Here is a 21,697-nt window from a genome sequence, read left to right as displayed (position 1 = left end):
TCTTTGGGACATGATGACAATTTTTTAAATTAAATGGTTGTGGTATTTCTATAACTGTGGCTATAATAAAAATTATTGAATTATATACTTTGAAATGTATAGCATTTGAATTATATTCCAATAAATCAGTTTTTAAAAGCAGAGGGAGGAATGTGAATTCATGCAACACTTATGAACACTTACTGTGTGCAAGACTTTGATCTGGGTTCCAAGGATCTTGCAATTAATAACTGCATTCGTAATACCTATTCCTCCTTGCACTCAGTCTAGCGTGCTAGGGCAAGGAGACTGTATCTAATTGGTGTAACTGCAAGTTATTAGTCAAAATTTACGTTCCTGAATTAGCATTTGAATTTAAATTATGCTTTTTTATATGCTATAGATAATATCAACATACAAAAAGCATGCATCATGTGTATCTTTGAAGAAGAGATTATAAATGAGGAAAATTATGTTATTTATTTTTGTCTTTTTAAGCCTAATGGTGGTATTCCACAAGATAATCTTGTTCTAATCAGAATGAAACCTGATGAAAATGGAAGGTTTGGATTCAATGTAAAGGTAACTGAGAATTTACATTGTATTCAGTTTTTAAATTAAGATATGTATATTTTGGTAATATTTGACTAAAATCTGACTTGCTCTGTTGTTCAGGGAGGATATGATCAGAAGATGCCTGTGATTGTGTCTCGAGTAGCACCAGGAACACCTGTGAGTTATCTGAATGTGGCTTTGTATAAATAAAATATCGCATACATAATCATATAGTTATAGAGATTCCTCACAAAACCCAGGGATAGGAATGCAATCAGACCTCTACAAAAAAAACTTAAAATGAACATCAGAACTCCCTGTTTTTCATCTCTATTTCTTTTTATGTTCCGTTCTTTCTCATTGCAAACCAGTTTGTTCAAGGGATCACCCTCATCTCTGTAGCTCCTCTAAGTAAGATACAGTCTAAATAAAAAGAGTGTACTTAGTACCAGTTTCCAGTTAGTCCTATAGCATCACCACCACACACTCTCTACTTTCACAATATGATTGTGACCCCTGCATCTCTACTAAAGAGAAATTGTATAGCTATCACTATTTTCCTCAGTTGATATAATGGGCTACTAGTAACTTCCAGATTCATATATTATCAGCTCAGCCAACCAGAGGGATTAAACCTCAATCCAGTTTACAGACTCCTGGGAAGTGAACTCTTCATAGATCCAACTTGTATCAGATGTCTACTTTTCTTTTCTTTTTTTTTTTTAAAGACTTTATTTATTCATGAGAGACAGAGAGAAAGAGAGGCAGAGACACAGGCAGAGGGAGAAGCAGGCCCCATGCAGGGAGCCTGATGTGGGACTCGATCCTGGGTCTCCAGGATCAGGCCCTGGGCTAAAGGCAGCACTGAACCGCTGAGCCACCCGGGCTGCCCCAGATGTCCACTTTTCAACAAAAGCACTTGTGAGCAGAGGGTACAGGACAAGAGTATGATGTATGAAATGCCTCCTGAACCTATTATGCATATGAAGGATAGGGACAGAGATCAGGGAAGTCTTCAAATTATTTATTAGTACATAAATGGTGGAAAATATAGGTGTGGGACAGACTGCAAAGGAGAAGATGAAAGATTCATAAATTTTTCCCTGTAGATAATATCTAAAATAGAAAACTAAAGGAAAACAAAATGTGAGGGTGTTGTTTAGAAATACTGAAGTAGGTACAAAAGATGTAGCTAAAATGTTGAAAGAAGTTGCCTGGGGTAGAGGGATGGTAGAGAAAAACACAAGAAATGGCTTCTTGTCTTAGTAATCTTATGACCTAGTCAGTTCTTTGAGATGTTTAATATATAACTTTACTAAAAATAGAAATTAAGCTACAATTTTTTTTCATCAGATACATATATCTTTTGACCTATTGATTCCACTTTTAGCAATTTCCTCTAATAAAGCAGTTGGACTAGGGAACAAAGGATACACAAGGACGTTCGTTGTAATACTGTTTATAATAAAAATGGGATGACAAAAATGTACATCGTTAGGATTGGTGAAATAAATGTGCTGTTTTGCAGCTGTTGAAATGATGGATGATGGAGCTCCATATACATAATGGAAATATGTTCATAAAATGGTGTTATAGAAAATGCAGCAAGACAAAATCAGAGAGACAAACCAAAAGAGACTCTTAATCATAGGAAACAAACTGAGCCTTGATGGAGAAAGGGGGTTGGGAGATGGAGTAACTGGGTGATGGGCATTAAGGAGGGCCTGTGATGGAATGGGCACTCAGTGTTTTATGCAACTGATGAATCACTGACCTCTACCTCTGAAGCTAATAATACATTATATGTTAATTGTATTTAAATTCAAAAATTAACTTGAAAATGCTTATTATTGATCTACATGTATGTTTGATACAACTTATAAATTTTTACATTTATTTATTTTTTTCATTTTGGAGGGAGGAGGGGAGGGGCAGAAAAAGAATCTTAAGCAGGCTCTGTACCCAGCACAGAGCCAAACTCGGGGCTCAATCTCACAACCTTGAGATCTGAGATCATGACCTAATTCGAAATCAGGAGTCACTCATTTGATTGACTGAGCTATCCAGGCACCCTTAATCCAGTTTTTTAACATGTGAGTTAGCACATTAAAAAGTCTGGAAACAAACAAAGTCTGTTTGCTCAGACTGTTAATAGCATTTCATCTGGGTAGTAGAATTATTGGGGTTTATCTCTTCTGTATTCCTCTTTTTAATTGTCCGAATCATGACAATGAGAATGTATTGTTCTTGTAATTAGAAAAAATAATGAGAGGATCCCTGGGTGGCTCAGCGGTTTGGCTCCTGCCTTCGGCCCAGAGCGTGATCCTGGAGTCCCGGGATCTAGTCCCACATCGGGCTCCCTGCATGGAGCCTACTTCTTCCTCTGCCTGTGTCTCTGCCTCTCTGTGTCTCATGAATAAAAAAAATCTTTTTAAAAAATAATCTTTTTTTATTTATATACCACTTGTAATAGTGAATGACACAAAAGAAATAGTAATTTTCCTGAGCAGTGAATGTGTATCATTTTCAATTAAGTCAGATGTTCAGGGAACTTTATATAGACAGGTTCATTTCCAAATAGAATCCTTTGACTCTAAATTTTCTTTTTAGGTTGTACAGATTATTGGTAATTTTTTCTTTCTGTCTTGTAGAACTATGTCCCATATATTGGCTAAGGGGTGCCTGGCTGGTTCAGTTGGTAGAGCATGCTACTCTTGATCTCTGGGTCATGAGTTCAAGCGCCACATTGGATTGGAAAGGCTAGAAAACAGACTCATATTTTAAAGATAAGAGAAAACACAAAAGTTCCCAAAAGACCGAGAATGAAAGACAAGAAAGGGATAGAAATTAAAACAAACAGTGAAGCATAATAATAGTTAAGGAAGGAAGAATGAGGCTTCCAGAAGGAGAAAATAAAAATTATTTTAAAAATAAAGTATATTGGCTGTGGGCTCCTGGGAGGCTTAGTTGGTTAAGCATCCAATGCTTGGTTTCATCTCAGGTCATGATCTCATGATGGTCATAGAATGGAGCCGTGTATTGGGCTCCATGATTAGTAGGGAATCTGCTTGAGATTCCCTCTGTCCCTCTCCCCACTCTTGCTCTCTTGCTCTCTCTCTAAAATAAGGCTTTTTTAAAAATATTGACTGCATTTATAAGAATAATAAAAATTTATTATCTTTACATTATCTTATTAATTTAGAGATGATCACAGGTTTCCAGTTGTAAACCTCATTTTAGGTGATTGGGGGAGAAGAACAGGATTTCAAATATTTTAATGTTAGTTTTTATATTGGACATCTTCTGAAATGGATAAAATAATGCCCAATTCTTCAGTTCCCAATTGAAGTCATGTTTTTCTTTCTGTCTACTAATTGTACTATTCACAAAGTAAGGTGAGAGGATAACTATTTGCACTAGCCCATTACATATCTCCCAGTTCACTACTGTTTGGGTACTGCAAAGGCAATTACAAAAACTTGGGACTAAATTGGTACACAAAAGTATCACCCTGCTAGTGCACAGAGAGAGTATGTGAATGTCATCTGCTCCACCACAAGAAGTAGAGATAGAAAAGAAGCAACTAGAGAGAACGGTCATAACCTCTAAACTTGAATTTTCTGTATTTTAATGCTTTGCATTGAATTATCTCATTTTTGTCTTTGCAACTCTATGAAATAATTAGTGGAGATACCTGCTTCATTTTCAGAGTCTCATGTGTCTAAAATCACACACTTCATAAGCAGCCAAGGAAGAACTTGGCTTTTAGACCAGTGCTCTTTCCGCTAGTGACAGTACTTGTTGTATTTGTTGACTTTCTATTATGAAAGAATATATGAATTTGAGTAGTTGTGCTTTCATTTCTTTAAGCTCCCTTTGTTGTAAGGTCCAACCCAGTCATTTCCTTCTCTATTCAACCTATCATCCTTCCTGACTTGACTTCCATATGTTCTCATTGCTATGTTCCTGGAGCATGCTGTCTATATTTCTGCTTACTTCTTTTAGCTTAATTATGCCTTTGTTTTCTCAATAAAATGGCAGTCCTCAGTAACACAGTAGTGCAGGACAGCAAAGACAACTGTGCAAGGAGATCTTGGTAGTCAATGGGAAAAGTTATGCTTTCTATGACCTTTAAATTTTTTATCAAATAATTTAAATCTCTTTTAGTTCCCATTAAAAATGTATAGAGAGGTGAAAAAATAGTAAAACTAATACTGGCTTAGTATCCTGTAATCCAAATCACTAGAAACACTGAGAAATAAAGTATTCTGTTACCTTGAGGAAGTACTTTGAGCAGTGGCTTGTTGTTGCCCTTATTGTCATGTAACTTAAAATACAGGGGGAGCATTTTTCTCTCCTTGGCAAATGTCCTACTCATTTCTAAATTTGAATTCACTTTCAACATTTTATCTTGTGTATTTTCAATGTTGTGAAATGTGACCTTCAGTGAGAATTTTTTTGCCAGCACCACTTCCTTGAGGACATCGTCATCCTTCTCATCAGTGCCATTTTCATCATTTATGTTAATAAGCGTGCCTTCACTGAATTCCCTTCACTGCATGTATGGAGACTATCTAACAGTAGTAGTGTCAGTATTTCCACTATCAGTGGTTCACTTTCGATTTGAATGTTCTTCTATCACTATCACTCTTTTGTTTCTTTGCTGTGTTTTTAGCTTTTCTGGTTGGTTGCCTATTTACATGGGTTTATCAGTGGGAGACAAGCTGGGGGACATAAGTGCCTGCTTTGCTATCTCTGCATGAACTGATGAACAGATGCACAACAGATCACCAGCCGACTTTGAAAGAAATAATGTGATTGGTCACTGATCATGATGTGTGTCTGTTATTTATGAAGTGATTTGTAGACTCATGTGCTAGTAGTAAAGCTCATCCTTTATGCAGTTATTCACAATTTATTGTGGTAAATAGAATTTGAATGTTGTTAGGGGATTGGTGTTATTTAACTAAACTGTGGTAACAGATTTGTACATACCTGGACAGTGCAGAGTAAGGGCTGTCATTATCTACGCACCTTGAGGTTATTAATCTTATCTGTATATCTAGACATTAAAATAGGGCATCAAGGATAAAAGTTGTTGAAAGAAAAGGGGAAAAAAGCAGCTTCATTCATAGATTTCTGCTTTTTGCAAATAGAAAAATAAATGGGCAGATGCTCTTCTCTATGTACTTTTCATTCTTCTGCTGGAGAGTATAAAAACATATTCCTGTGCTTTACTTTCAGAAAGCCATAGGCACATCTAAAACCTTATTTATGTTACATTACAGGCTGACCTCTGTGTCCCTCGATTGAATGAAGGGGACCAAGTTGTACTGATCAATGGTCGGGACATTGCTGAACATACCCATGATCAAGTTGTCCTGTTCATTAAAGCTAGCTGTGAGACACATTCTGGGGAACTCGTACTCCTGGTTCGACCTAATGGTAAGTACTCTATGTAGCACGGGATATTTTTGTAATTTGTTAGTATTTGTTACTGGACACAGCAACCAGAGTGGGCTTTTTAAAACGTAAATTATGTCATGTGGTTTCTTGCTGAAAGCACAGTGGCTTCCATTCATACTTGGATTAAAATTCAGTTCTTGGCTCCTTGCCTGTCACACAGCCTTGCTCACTCTGTCCTTTGCTGGCTTTTTTTTGTTGTTGTTCCTTCTGCCTAAAACACTCTCCTTGATTTTGATAGGACTTACACTCTCACTTCATTCAGGTCTCTGCTCAGCTCTCATCCCCAGAAAGTCCTTTTCTTCTGACCACTGTTGCTGAAATATCTTCCCACTTCGCTCAGTTGCTCTAGTAGTGGTAGGTATGCAGTAAGTAAATGAGTACATTTTGAACCACTTTTAGAAAACTCTAGCGAGCTATAGTTAAAATCCTGTCTTTGTTGGCAGTAAACAATGCCAGTAACCTAATCATTTCATTCCTTATCTGGACAGCTGACTTGTTAATTCATAGCCAAAGTTCCAGGTTTGGAGGAACCTTAATGCCATACACTCTCGCTCCTTTGCTGATTGCTTGAGTTTCCCCAACAACAGCCTCAAGATCAATCACCCTGGCAGTGTGCAGCACTCAGCACTCTGAAGCACTTCAATTTCCTCTTGGGTAGCTTGAACTATTAATTGAATTAAAATTCATCTTCTTTCAGTCTCTTTGTTCCCAATTCTGTCCCTTTATGCTATGCAAAAAAAGTTAAATCCCCCTTCAGTTTTTGACAGTAGCTAATTTTACCAGAAACCTTCCCTCTTTCTCCAGTATAACAATCCCAGATCCTTCTGTGTTCATATGCCATTGTTTCAGATTTCCATAACGCTCCATCAGGCTCCTCAGAGAAAGGTTCTTATATGTCTTCAGCCTGCCATTAGACACATTCTTCTAGTTTTATTCCCAACAGTTTGCAATCATAGTTTTAGCCACAAGGGTAATTATTGGTTAATGCCTCGCTACTGGTTGTTATATACCATGGGGAACTAAAATGTAGTCAGAACTTGAGCCATTCCCCACCCCACCACACCCAACCCTGCAAAGTTTTCCAAGAAAGTTCCTTTAAAAAAATAAAAATAAAGAATTGTCATTTTATCTCTTGGGTACAAACAGGCTTTTTTTTTTTTTTTTTTTGGCTTTTATAGGCATTTTCATTTTATCTTCTCTACTTTGTGTTTTTCTGCATTCGTGGTCTAGAATTGGTTTTCTAAGAAAAATCTAAAGACTTCAACAGAACATTCTATTTTGACTTTTCAAGGAACTCCTTCATTTAGACTTGATATGTAGGTGATTCATTATTAGGCATTTTCTGTCACATAAAGCAACTAAAGTTTTTTACTAAGACCTAGTACTCTATTTTGTTTCTTCCATTTTCTCTTGATAACACATCCTAAAGAACCTAATAGTAAGTTCTACACATAGGCTATTTTGCATATTCTTATTTAATCTTTACACCCGTCTAATGAAAGATGAATTATGCCCACTTTACAGTTGAAGGCAGTTTAGCACCAAGACACTCAGTTACCTGCTCATAAATTCATGAACCAGATTATGAACAAAGTTCCATATAATGGAAAAGGCATGGCATTTTGCAATTCCAAATCACTTTGCTTATATTTTAAATTAGGAGAGGAAATTACCTAGGGTTTACTTCTTTACAAAAGATCTTTCTGTTGTTTTTATCATCAGAATCTGGACTGAGGGTAGGGCACATCTGGGTAGCTCAGTCAGTTAAGCACCTGACTCTTGATTTCAACTCAGGTCATGATCACAAGGTTGTGAGATCGACCCCAGTATGGGATTCCTTGCTGGTAGTGGAGCCTGCTTATGATATTCTCTCTCATTCTCTTTCTCTTTCTCTCTCTCTCTCTCCCTCTCCCCCCACCCCCCCACCCCCACCCCCACTCCCACTCCCACCCCTACTCCTCGCCTCTCCCACTTGCATGGACACCGCTCTCTATCTCTCAAAAAAAAAAATCTGGACTGGGACCTGTATTTATTTTTAGTATGTCCCTTTTTATTTTTTTTAATTTATCATTTCCCTTTTTACTTAAAACAACATATAATCAAACTTTATGTTTACAAAACGTATCAGAAACAGGCAGCCCCAGTGGCGCGGCGGTTTAGCACTGCCTACAGCCCAGAGTATGATCCTAGAGACCCAGGATTGAGTCCCACATCGGCCTCCCTGCATATATATACACAAACACACACACAGACACATACACACAGACACACACACACACACACGTCTCTGTTTCTATTTTTGTTCTAGGTTCCACAATTTAAGGGCAGGTCTGTTCTTAGCTGATTCTTGACAGTTCTTTTTCTAATTGTCTCTTCAGGTTATAGACATTTTTAGCAATATGGCCAAGAATGTTTCTTTTTCCTAAAGGTACAGCAAAGTTCAGCTTCACAGCTACTCGGTCCCTTACACAGTGGCACTAGATTCAAATCTGATTAATTCATCTGGTAAATTCTTTGCTGGTTTATTAAGATTTCCATGTGGCTTTTTTGTTTTTGTTTTTTTAGCTGTATATGATGTAGTGGAAGAAAAGCTAGAAAATGAGCCAGACTTCCAGTACATTCCTGAGAAAGCCCCACTAGATAGCATCCATCAGGATGACCATTCCCTGCGGGAGTCAATGATTCAGCTAGCTGAGGGGCTTGTCACTGGAACAGTCCTTACACAATTTGATGTAAGTAATATTGTAGGGAAAGGATGTTGGACCATATTTTTAAATTAATTTCATGGTTTCTTAACTGTCTAATCTATCATTTATATTTTATAAACTAAAATGGTATTCTGTGAAATATTTGGCATAATAAATATTCTAAAATACGTAGTTTTAAATATTGCTTCCAAAATGCTAGCTATGGGGCAGCCCGGTGGCTCAGTGGTTTAGCGTCACCTTCTGCCCGGGACCTGATCCTGGAGACCCAGGATCGAGTCCCTCGTCAGGCTCCCTGCATGGAGCCTGCTTCTCCCTCTGCCTGTGTCTCTGCCTCTCTCTCTGTGTGTGTTTCTCATGAATAAATAAATAAAATCTTAAAAAAAAATGCTAGCTGTAGTTACATAAATAGATATCTTTTTAAAAGAGAGAAATAAGGAGGGATCCCTGGGTGGCGCAGCGGTTTGGCGCCTGCCTTTGGCCCAGGGCGCGATCCTGGAGACCCGGGATCGAATCCCACATCAGGCTCCCGGTGCATGGAGCCTGCTTCTCCCTCTGCCTGTGTCTCTGCCTCTCTCTCTCTCTCTGTGACTATCATAAATAAATAAAAAAAAATTAAAAAAAAAAAAGAGAGAAATAAGGAGATTTTATGAGTAATGTCATCAAACTAAATTTTTTTCTGTAATTAAACAGCTATTTTTATGAAAGGTAGCAGAGGAAGATAGGCTATGGTACAGCTAAACTCCTAGGTTAAAGGAAAATGACTTTTGTACTTCATCATATTTAATCTTTTATCTATCTAGTTGGTCACATGTTTGTTGCTCTAAAGTATGTGCTATTCATAAGTGACTATAAAACATTTGTGACAAAAAAAAACATTTGTGACTATAAATTATTTAGGGCGTGTCAGTTTTTCTTTTAAGAAGTCCTTGGTTCATATACTGTGTACACCTCACCAAATTAAATGAAAGCTAAATGTTTTCTGCAGATTTGCTCTTTAATACCTTAGATATTCTTCTGTAAGCAAAATTATTTTCACTTGCTTTTATCATTAAAAAACTACAATATAGGGATCCCTGGGTGGCGCAGCGGTTTGGTGCCTGCCTTTGGCCCAGGGTGCGATCCTGGAGACCCGGGATCGAATCCCACATCGGGCTCCCGGCGCATGGAGCCTGCTTCTCCCTCTGCCTGTGTCTCTGCATCTCTCTCTCTCTCTGTGACTATCATGAATGAATGAATGAATGAATGAATGAATAAATAAATAAATAAATAAATAAATAAATAAATAAATAAATAAATAAAAAAACTACAATATATAATTCATGTCAAAAATTATGCAGAATCAGCTTCTTGAATTTGGTTCAATACCCTACTAGCCTCAGGTATGTCATTGCATGGATGAGGTATCCTAAGGAAAAACATATTTGTTGTAGCATAGAAATAAGTCTGAAAAACAAAATAATCTCTTAATGTCTTTTTTGACTCATCTTATACCCTCCCCCCCTTTTTTTAGCAACTGTATCGGAAAAAACCTGGAATGACAATGTCTTGTGCCAAATTACCTCAGAATATTTCCAAAAATAGATACAGAGATATTTCGCCTTGTAAGTATCTACATCTCTGTTTGTTAAGTTTAATCTTTTTAGCATTACTTTATTAAAATATTCTTCTCTTAAATTATTTTCAGATGATGCTACACGGGTCATTTTAAAGGGTAATGAAGACTATATCAATGCAAATTATATAAATGTAAGTTTATTTTTATTAAGCTTTTGTCATTCAGAATAAGAAGGAACACTGTAAACTTTGAGGTTCATTCTTGAGAGAATGTTAACACTGTTAGATATTGAAAAATATTATAAATTTAATGTTAAAAAATAATTCGGGGTGTGCCTGGATGGCTCAATGGTTGAGAGTCTGCCTTTGGCTCAGGTCGTAATCCTGGGGTCCTGGGATCAAGTCCCATGTTGGGTTCCACACAGGAAGCCCGCTTCTCCCTCTGCCTATATCTCTGCTTCTCTATCTCTCATGAATGAATAAATAAAATCTTTGAAGATAAATAGTTTGATACTGGCATATTAGCATATGCATAGAGTAGTGGAATAGAATAGTCTAGAAATAGGTTGAAATAATTACTAGACTGTTATTTATGGTAGAGATGGACTTTTAAATCATTGAAGATAAAAATAGATTAGTAAATGGGTTGTGTAATATACCTAGATATAATCTAGAATATATCATTGTAGGAGGTTTTCCTTCCCTTGTAGGGAGATAAAAGGATTACCAACTTCTTTTCTTACTTTGTAATGTAAAAAATGTCAAATATATAAAAGTAGAAGTAAAATGAACCTTCACATACACCTCATTCAGTTCAGCAGTTGTCAACTACTCATGCCCCCACACATCCAGATTGTTTTAAAACAGATCCAGTTTTCATGTCATTTATGTATAGAGACTTCACCTACTCACTCTTGATGTAACGTATTTTAGTTATGTCAAAATATAAACGTTAAAAAATGGAATCCTGAATGTACTTGGAGGATATCTATGAAATTGTTTAAAATCTCAGAAAGGGAAAGACTTTTCTACATTTAGACTCTTGTCTACACTCACAAAAAGTACAAATCAAAACTGGAAAGAATGACTATTTTTCACCTATTAGACTTCAAATATCAAAGAGTGTGGTAATGCCATTTACAAGTCTTTGTCCTTTTTCTGAAATCTTGGGGTCAAATATATTTTAGGATTCAGAATTTTTTGGATTTTTTAAAGATTATTCAGTGCTTGTACCATAGACTGTAATAAGTAACATCCCTAGCAGACTTATAAGACATTACCCTGTAATCAGTGTATTGATAGTCAGTAGCAAACCATGGATAGTACCAGAAAATGGGACTTGTAAAGACTTGAAGTAGTCTTAGATTATTAGTTCAGGTCAGATATTGTAGTCAGATGAGTCCAGATTAGGTCAAATGTACCAAAAAAGGACAGACTTACACTTCAGAGCACTGAGAGTTTCAGAATTGTGAATAAGGGATTATCAGTATATTAAGGAGACTATCGGAGAATAAGCATTTTTGTACATTTTTGGTGGAAGTATTAATGGGTACAACCTCTTTAGAGAGGTAACTAATAAAATGTTAGGTTTGCAAAACTATTCAGTGCAACTTTGTTTATCATAGCAAATAGATTACCAGCAAGTTAAATGTTCATTAAATAAATTATAGTATATTTACGTAGTAGAGCCATTAAAAAGAATAAAATTTTGTGTATTAATCTGACATCTCAAAAAAAAAGCAGAAAAAGAGAACAGGTACAGAACATTATAAGCTACCTTTTATATTTTACAGAAAACTGAGTTTGCATCTACATTTGTGTGTTATATGTAGAGTATCTCCAAAAGGGTATATTAGAAATTAGAAAAAAAAGATTGCCTTCTTGGGTGTGAACCAGAGGCTGGGGTGGGAGGGAGACCTCTTTCTTTATTTACCCTTTGGTATTCTTCGGTGCTACATGTATGTGTCACCTTTTCTTCTTAAGCCTCAAAAAGTAGTAGAATGATGACTCATCTTCCCCAAATACTCAGGATCTTACATCTTCCTGAAAATAATAATTAAATTTTTTTACTATCTTTTTTATGTGTGTATGTATTATATATACACATACATATGTATACATAATTTGTAAAGTCTGAACTAAAACAAATGGCAGAATTCTTGCTCATTGCAAATTTTACCAATAAGCTGTTTAGAAACAAGTATTCTTTCTGTATCAACTCTCTGCCTCTAAAGCAGGATTTTCTGTAAAGCTGCTCTTAAACCCCTAAGAGTGCTTTGGAAAATATTTGAATTTCTGTTTCCAATAATTAAAAGATAAATATGTGTAACTACTGAGAAATTTCTTATACTGGTAAAGAAATTATTAATAAATATATTGAGTTTTTATTCTTTTTCAAATTTATATTTAAATTCTAGTTAAGTAACACATACTATAACACTGGTTGCAGGAGTAGAATTTAGTGATTCATCACTTACATATAAAACTCAGTGCTAAAAAAAAAAAAAAAAAAAAAAAAACTCAGTGCTCATTGTAAAACAAGTGCCCTCCTTAATAGCAGTCACCCATTTAGCCCATCCCCCTTCTTCATCTACCCTCAATTTGTTCTTGGTTAAGAGTCTTATGTTTTGTCTCCCTCTCTCTTCTCCTTTTAAAGATATTATTGATAAATGTTTATTTTACTGAGTTTGCAGTTTATTGAGATTAGTTGTGTTTAGTTATTATTTAGTGGATGATTTTCGTATACGTGATCATAGCAAAATAATAATGTAATAGACTTCAGTTTTGTGTCCTTTGCTTTTTAGATGGAAATCCCTTCTTCTAGCATTATAAATCAGTATATTGCTTGTCAAGGGCCATTACCACACACTTGTACAGATTTTTGGCAGATGACTTGGGAACAAGGCTCCTCAATGGTTGTAATGTTGACCACACAAGTTGAACGTGGCAGAGTAAGTCATACTTGAATCTTACACATTGCTTGGGCTTTTTTTTCCAACATATATTTGCATATATGATCAAAATATTTGCATTGATTTAGTCTTTTTTTTAGCCTTTAAGCTTTCTTTCTTGTAATGTGATTAATATCATAGAGACTAACACATAATAAATACGATATATAAGTGTTAGCCATTATTATTACCAGCTATTATCTTCATGAATTAATATGGAGGCACCTCGGTGTCTCAGTTTGTTGAGTGTCTGCCTTTGGCTCTGGTCATGATCTCAGGATCCTGGGATCAAGCCCCACGTCCAGCTCCCTGCTCCACGGGGAGCCTGTTTCTCCCTCTCCCATTCCCCATGTTTGTGCTCTCTTGCTCTGTCAAATAAATAAAATCTTTTTTAAAAATGTAAATAAATTAATATGTATTTGATAAGGGATTTGTATGTAGAATATATAAAGAACTACAACTCAACAATTAAATGATAAATACTTAATTTAAAAGTGGCTGAACATTCAGAGTAGGTGTTTCTCAAAAGAAGATATTTAAATGGCCAATAATGTCATGGAAAGATGCTCAGCGTCATTAGTTACCAGGGAAGTGCAAAATCAAACCCACAAAGAGGTAGCACTTCATATAGGATCGCTAAAATAAAAATGACAGCTAATACTAAGTGTTGGAAAAAAAAAAATACTAAGTGTTGACAATGATGTGGAGAAAATTGAACCTTCCTGTATTGCTGGTAGATTCATAAAAAGATGCAGCCACTTTGGAAAACAATGTCAGTTCCTCAAAAGGCTAAACACAGAGTTATTAAAACTCCGTAGTTTCACACCCAGGAGCAATGAAAACACATGTTTACATAAAAATACACAGATGTTCGTAGGAGCATTATTTATGATTGCCAAAAGGTGAAACCAATCCAAATATAACAGATAAAATGTGGTGTAATCATATAGTTGTATATTATTTGGCAGTTAAAACAAATGAAAAAATGGTCTATGCTAAAACATGGATGAACCCAGAAAACATTTTGCTAAGTGGACAAAGGCAGTCATCAAAGCCCACACACAATGTGATTGCATTATATGAAGTGTCCAGAGTAGGCAAATTCATAGAGGACAGGAAATAGATTAATGGTTGCCTAGGCCCAGACTGAGAGAGCGGTTTGGGATAGAGGAACACACAGTGATTATTAATGGATATGGGGTTTCTTTGGGGAGTGAAAAAATGCTCTAAAAGTGATTGTGCTGATGATTGCCCAGTTCTGAAAACAACTGAATTGTGTACTTTAAGTGGGTAAATTTTATGGTACGTGAATTATGTGACAGTAAAACTTTTTTTTTTTTAAATCTTCATTATGAAAATTAATGGATTGGCATTTTAGTTAAGAGATTGATTTCATTACCTCAAATCTAAAAATACCAGGACACCTGGATGGCTTAGTGATTGAGTGTCTGCCTTCAGTTCAAGGCGTGATCCCAGGTCCGGGGATCAAGTCCAGTATCGGGCTCCCTGCAAGGAGCCTGCTTCTCCCTTTTTCTATGTCTTTGCCTCTCTCTGTGTCTGTCATGAATAAATAAATAAAATCTTTAAAAATAAATAAATCTAAAAATACCATATTTAGTGCACCATTTGCTAATTTCTTTGTAGTAAATGATTCAAGCAAGAAATAACAATCATAAAACATTGGGTGAAAACGTGTAATAAACAGGATATTTAAAAAAAAAAAAAAACAGGATATTTGCAGTCTCAAAATATATCCAAACATTATTATTACAAAGAAAAAAATGATGAAGAAATTTTAGGAGTTGGCAGATCTAGGTTAAAGGATCAATGAGGGTTCATCAAAATATTCTTGTAACTTTTCTGTAGGCTTGGAAGTTTTTAAAAATTAAAACATTTTCAAAATTGGAGAGCCTAAATTACATATTTTTCTTAAATCTATTGATGTCAGGTTAAGTGTCACCAGTATTGGCCAGAACCCACAGGAAGTTCATCCTATGGATGTTATCAAGTCACCTGCCACTCAGAAGAAGGAAACACAGCCTATATCTTCAGGAAGATGACACTGTTTAACCAAGAGGTAGGAAGGCAGGGTAACCACTCAGTAGAACGGTTGTATTCAAGGTAAAAACTTTGAAAGCTGAAGATGTTTTGAGTCCTGATTACTAGGAAATACTATTTAAAAATTACTGAATTTGCTTCATTGGAATGCTTTGGGATCTTATGACATATATTCTCCTATGTAAAATGTATTTTCAGTTTCTCTATGTAATACAAATACTCAGTAAAAAAAGATTCTAGCAAATTATACTAACCACTCTTAATATTTTGCCTCTTTATAAAAATTATACCATGGTTGTATTTGATTTCTTCCTGCCAGTAATAGCAATAAAGTATTTGAGTACATCTGTGGAAATACAAAGAATAATTGAGAGCTGTCAAATTATTGTCCTTTTTTGTAAAAGGGTAAAGGAGAACAATTTCACAGTCTCCACAGTATTAAGAAGGAAAAGATTGTAGGCAGGATACTATGACAGCAGACAGATTATAGCTTTGTAATTACTAGTTCTTGCTGCCACCTGGGTCACTCCTTTTGACTTCTAAATCCAGAGCCAGAAATGGATTAGTAATGCAGCTACTTTTACTGATTAGTAAATGATGGCGCAGTAACTCAATTGGAAAATGTGTGTAGAGCCTGGCATGTTGCCAGTCTTGTCAGGCTGTTAAACATACACTACACCCACTTTCACTGCTTGCAACTAGTTATTCCTGTACCCACCCTTTGGTTTTGAAGGGGGCTAGAAGAAGAAAAAAATAATTGCTAGAGAAGAGCAAATAGCACATGCTTTGAATACTTAATGCCTGTCTCATCATTGGTTAAACCTTTGGAAATGAGAGCTTCATCTCCCCCTCCCCATCCCACTCCACTTCCCTGAATATGAATAAAGATGCCTAGCAAAACAGCTTTACTGACCCAAAGGGAAGGAGCTAGAAGTTGTGGTGATTGATGATAAAAGAATCTGGCATTGAATATAGCTAAGTTACAAGAAATAAAAAGTTAAAATTTCCAAATCTTATGGACTAGAGAGTACATTAGAATGAATTTAGGGCTTGTGTAGCTCATGGTCCAATATAACCAGGTAAGTCAATAAGATATTTCTTCATTTTCCCAAATGGGTAAGAAAGCTACATGTTGGCTATATAAAGTAATATTTTTGTCCTCAGCATAGTCTGTTTATGCTCCATATATAGGTTACCTATGGGAGTTTATAAACTTACTGTGGCTTTTCTTTACAAACCCTGAGTACCTCAGAACTATGCCAAGACACAAATTAGTTTTTAAAGTTTGAGACAAATATACTTGGGAAAATACAATTGCTTACATACCAAATACATATGTGCGTGGATGGACAGACAGACCTCAAAACATAATAAATATCCATTTAACATTACCCATTCTTGTAATTATTGGTACCAGTAAATATTTTTTTAACAATAATAATCAAAAGTAGCCTATATTAGATACCTTAAATTCATTTCATAGGTTTCTGAAAATGTAGTTATCAAGTTAATACTGACTGAGGTCTCTTTGGGAATTCTTTCATTAGTCCTTTTCTTAATTACCTTGCACTTTAATGGTCTTTTCTGGAAGCCCCCTTTCATATAAATGACAATAACCAGATTTCATAGTATTGAATGACCATAGACACCAATTTTTGAGAATATGATTCCAAACAATTGTTTGGATGATTTATAGGTTCTCTCATAGAATCCTTTCAGCATAAGACTATCCCTGTGAGGTGTAGATTTTATTTATTTTATTTTTCAGTTGAAGAAAGTAAGGTTCTGCAATACTAAATGCCTTGACCAGCTAAATCCAATAATACCTTTCTCCATTTTACTGACTCTTGGCTCCCAAAAAAGAAATTAAACCCTGATTTGACTTTGTGATCTCCAGTTTTTAATCTACACTTATTTTGAGATTTTATTTTCCTAATTTCCATTATTTCACTTGTGTTTTTCAGAATTAGCCCAACCTTTCTTACTAAAAATGTTTTCCCTACTATTTTTGTTCACCTCACACTTTTTCAGTTTTCTTTAAACATTTCTCTGTATCTTACTCTATTTTTGCCTGTTTATCATCTGAAAAATACTTTACAAATATAGAAATTGAGTTACAAGGAGAGTAGTGATCCAAGTAGCCAGTACTTAATGGATTCAACTGATTCTGTAAAATGATTTCTTTCTTTCTCATAGAAATTTTGGGTTTTACTGAATTTGTACATTACTAGTGGGAATAGTTTGTTTTATTTTTCTTCCAAAATTAAAATGACACAAATATTTATATTTTAAACATAATTCCTAAGTTAAGGTGCATAATTTCTCATTTATACTTAGAAAAATGAGAGTCGTCAACTCACTCAGATCCAGTACATAGCCTGGCCTGACCATGGAGTTCCTGATGATTCAAGTGACTTTCTGGATTTTGTTTGTCATGTACGAAATAAGAGGGCTGGCAAGGAAGAACCAATTGTTGTTCATTGCAGGTATTCTATTTTCTGGCTTTTTTGATTGAATAGCTGACCTGAAATGTCATTTTTAAAAGGGAGTGTGGGACAGCCCAGGTGGCTCAGCGGTTTAGCACCGCCTTCAGCCCAGGGCCTGATCCTGGAGACCGGGGATCAAGCCCCATGTCAGACTCCCTGCATGGAGCCTGCTTCTCCCTCTGCCTGTGTCTCTGCCTCTCTCTCTTTCTGTGTCTCTCATGAATAAATACAATCTTAAAAAAATAAGTAAATAAAAGGAAGTGTGTATTTTATTTTGTCCTTAAGTTGTGATCATCACTATGGTAATTAGATCCTAAAACATTATCTGAAGCTGGAAGGCAGAGGGTATGTTCTGACACGTGATTGTCAGAATCTTTATCATAAGAAGTAAAAATAATACTTTACTGACTGATTCCTAGAAGCTTCTCTTTCTCATAGTTTAACATCTCAAACATTGGGTGTCTTACAATCAATGGTATCTTAGATTTGATAAAATCTAATATTCTAAGCATTCAGTTGCAGCCTAACGTTTAGATTTTTTTCTCCTAGCAATGTGCTCCTTCCTGCCCTGTGTGCCCTCCTAGGACTTTTTTTTTTAAGTATTCTCCCTCTCTAGGAGTGGCCCTATCACTTCCAGGAGCTCCAGGTAAACAGCAAGAGGCTACCCTTTCTTCGTTTCATACTCAGGCCCCGTTCTGCCTTCCAAAGGGCTGAATACAAGGACTCCAGCTTTCACTACCATTGACCCCAGATTAGGAAACTGAAATTATCTTCTCCTTATCTTAGCCACTTCTGTTACTGAATGATTTATTCAGAAGCTGTGTTGAATTCTCTCAATAAATAAATAAAGGTATCTCTTCCTCCTCAAACTTTCCAGCACTTTTTAAAGAGCTGACTGAAATCATCAAAACAGATTGTAGAACAAATGTCTGAGACACAACATGGCAGGATTGATGAACACATTTGGCCATTTCATATCCTAAGTCTGCAACAGCTGCTATAGCTTTTATGTTCACAGAGAATACTTCAAAAAGTTGTTCTTGACTATCACAATTCTAAAATGTAATCAAAATTAAATTTGGGGGATCCCTGGGTGGCGCAGCGGTTTAGCGCCTGCCTTTGGCCCGGGGCGTGATCCTGGAGACCCGGGATCGAGTCCCACGTCGGGCTCCCGGTGCATGGAGCCTGCTTCTCCCTCTGCCTGTGTCTCTGCTTCTCTCTCTCTCTGTGTGACTATAATAAATAAATAAAAATTTATAAAAAAAAAAAAAAAAAAAAAAAAATTAAATTTGGTTTTAAAAACTGATTTGAGTGTGGAAAATATTATCTTTTATCCATTTGTTAATGATTTATTATTGTAATCTTGTTACTTTGCATTTTTTTTTTAAGATTTTATTTATTTATTTATTTATTTATTTATTTATTTATTTATTTATTTATTTATTTATGAGAGCATACAAGTGGAGGGAGGGGCAGAGGGGCAAGCAAACTCCCCACTGAGTGGGGAGCCCAACATAGGGCTCAATCCCAGGACCCCGAGGTCATGACCTGAGCCGAAGTCAGATGTAAACCAACTGACTGAGCCACCTAGGTTCTCTGTTATTTTGCCTTTTATTTTTATTTTTTTTTTAATTTTTTATTTATTTATGATAGTCACACACACAGAGAGAGAGAGGCAGAGACACAGGCAGAGGGAGAAGCAGGCTCCATGCACCGGGAGCCCGACGTGGGATTCGATCCTGGGTCTCCAGGATCGCGCCCTGGGCCAAAGGCAGGCGCCAAACTGCTGCGCCACCCAGGGATCCCTATTTTGCCTTTTAAAGGAGGTTGCTCCAGTAAGCTTGTGTACCTTGTTCAGATTTTAAAAACTGAAATGTAACCCTTTTAAAGCAGCAGTTTTACAACTAACAGTGGGGAAGGGTGGATGCAAACCATTTATTCTGTATTAAGTGTGAAATGTTTTTCAATTTTCAAAATATTTTTTAGTTGACTTTTATATATAAAACTTCTAAATGAAATCAAATTGTTCTTCTAATGTATTATGTTTCAGTACTTTATTTACTGCACAAATAACAGTTTAACAGAATAGTATCAATGAGACTTTGCTCTTTGTCTTTTTCAGTGCTGGAATTGGAAGAACTGGGGTTCTTATTACTATGGAAACAGCCATGTGTCTCATTGAATGCAATCAACCAGTTTATCCACTAGACATTGTAAGAACAATGAGAGATCAACGAGCCATGATGATCCAAACACCTGTAAGTACTGTACTTCAAGTATATATGTATATTCTCAACATGATGATTTTTGTTATGCCAAACCATATTTTTATCTTCTTAATTGCCTGACAGGAGCCAATAACCCCTAGCACAAAGGTTCACGAATATTGCCTCTAACAAGCCACTTGTTTTTGTAAATAAAGTTTTATTAGAATACAGCCATGTCCATTTGTTTATATATTATCTGTGACTGCTCTCACACTAAAATACCAGAGTTGAGAAGTTGTAACAGGTACCAAATGATTTGCAAAACCTAAAATATTCACTACCCGGTTTTTACAGAAAATGTTTATTAGTACCACCTATCATGTTAATTCTTGAGTGCTTACACAGGTACAGAGGAACTTTCCCTCTATTAGTTAGTCGGGGAATGCCAAGAACAATAGCATCCTTGACTGGAGAATCTTGGCAGACCTGTTATTGATGAAACAGCTGTGAACTTGAATTGCAACAACAAAAGTAATAGAAATTAAGCTACTACCTTACTGTATTCTACACAGACTCTGAATTATATTCCAAGAATCAAAAGAGGAATCAAGGTATTTTAGAGTTAAGATTATGTTTCATATTAAGCTATGGTGAAATGTTAGCATTGTTGGTGGCACTAAAGTTCCTGAAGGGAATTAACCTATATGATCTAATAAATGCTTGTCACTCTTTTAGCTTTTAATTATAGAAAATTTCAAACATGTGCAAGAATAAACCATACAATAAAATGAACACTATGTTGAGTACTGAGACTCAACAACATGTGCCATATTGTTTCCTCTATATCACTTACTTACCAGTATTTGAAGTAAATCCTAAACATCAGACCATCTTATTTACAAATATTCTATAAATAGGGCAGCCCGGGTTGCTCAGCGGTTTAGCATCGCCTTCAGCCCAGGGTCTGATCCTGGAGACCCAGGATCAAGTCCTGCATCAGGCTTCCTGCATGGAGCCTGCTTCTCCCTCTGCCTATGTCTCTGCTTCTCTCTCTCTTTCTCTCTCTCTCTCTCTGTTTCTCATGAATAAATAGATATTTTTTTTTTAATTTTGAAGACCAAATTTTCTATAAATATAAAACACTGTAACATTTTTAGACAAAATAAGGAGTAGCTTTTCTTCTAAAGAAAATCATAATACCATTATCACATGTAAGTATAATTAATAATAATATCTTCATGTTACCAAATAACCTATGTTCAAATTTCCATTTGTCTCATGTAAATTATGTCTTTTTCTATTTTAGAACAGCTTTAATGAAATATAATTCACATACCATGAAATTAACTCTTTTAAAAAGCATACACTTCAGTGATTTTTAGTAAATCAGAGTTTTGCAGCCATCACTACTATCAAATTTTAGAACATTTCATCACCCCAAAAAGAAACCTCATACTTATTTTCCCTCATACAGTCTCCAACCTCCTCTCCACCTAGCCCTAGGCAACCACTAATCTACTTTCTGTCTCTATAGGTTTGCCTGTTCTGCACCTTTCGTGTCTATGAAATCCTAACTTTGTCTTTTGTGTAATTGGAAGATGTACCCATTCTGTAGCATATATAAGTACTTCATTGCTCGCTCGCTCTCCCCCCCCTCCATGGGGGGCTGAATAATACTCCATTGTATGGAGATACCATATTTTATTTATGTATCCACTGTTTATTGGCATTTA

General features: G+C 35.8%; 1 protein-coding gene across 14 annotated transcripts in view; it reads left to right on the top strand.

The window, feature by feature from the left end:
* The window catches only part of PTPN4 (protein tyrosine phosphatase non-receptor type 4), a 206,884-nt gene that overhangs the window by 174,093 nt on the left and 11,094 nt on the right, over positions 1-21,697 (top strand). For 13 of the 14 annotated variants that reach the window (XM_025429215.3, XM_025429221.3, XM_025429268.3 and 10 more), the window contains 10 exons: positions 478-561; positions 655-711; positions 5,823-5,979; positions 8,566-8,732; positions 10,219-10,309; positions 10,393-10,454; positions 13,067-13,213; positions 15,162-15,290; positions 17,609-17,757; positions 19,880-20,015. In XM_025429215.3, the coding sequence (XP_025285000.1) occupies positions 478-561; positions 655-711; positions 5,823-5,979; positions 8,566-8,732; positions 10,219-10,309; positions 10,393-10,454; positions 13,067-13,213; positions 15,162-15,290; positions 17,609-17,757; positions 19,880-20,015 (1,179 nt within the window). Of the gene's footprint in view, positions 1-477; positions 562-654; positions 712-5,822; positions 5,980-8,565; positions 8,733-10,218; positions 10,310-10,392; positions 10,455-13,066; positions 13,214-15,161; positions 15,291-17,608; positions 17,758-19,879; positions 20,016-20,536; positions 20,576-21,697 lie in introns of all 14 variants that reach the window. The other variant, XM_049097138.1, reaches the window with a different exon arrangement.

The sequence above is a fragment of the Canis lupus genome, chromosome 19 (genome assembly GCF_003254725.2).
Source record: "Canis lupus dingo isolate Sandy chromosome 19, ASM325472v2, whole genome shotgun sequence".
NCBI lineage: Eukaryota > Metazoa > Chordata > Mammalia > Carnivora > Canidae > Canis > Canis lupus.
The sequence above is the reverse complement of the archived record's forward strand: the minus strand, read 5'-3'. Positions and strand labels throughout refer to the sequence as shown.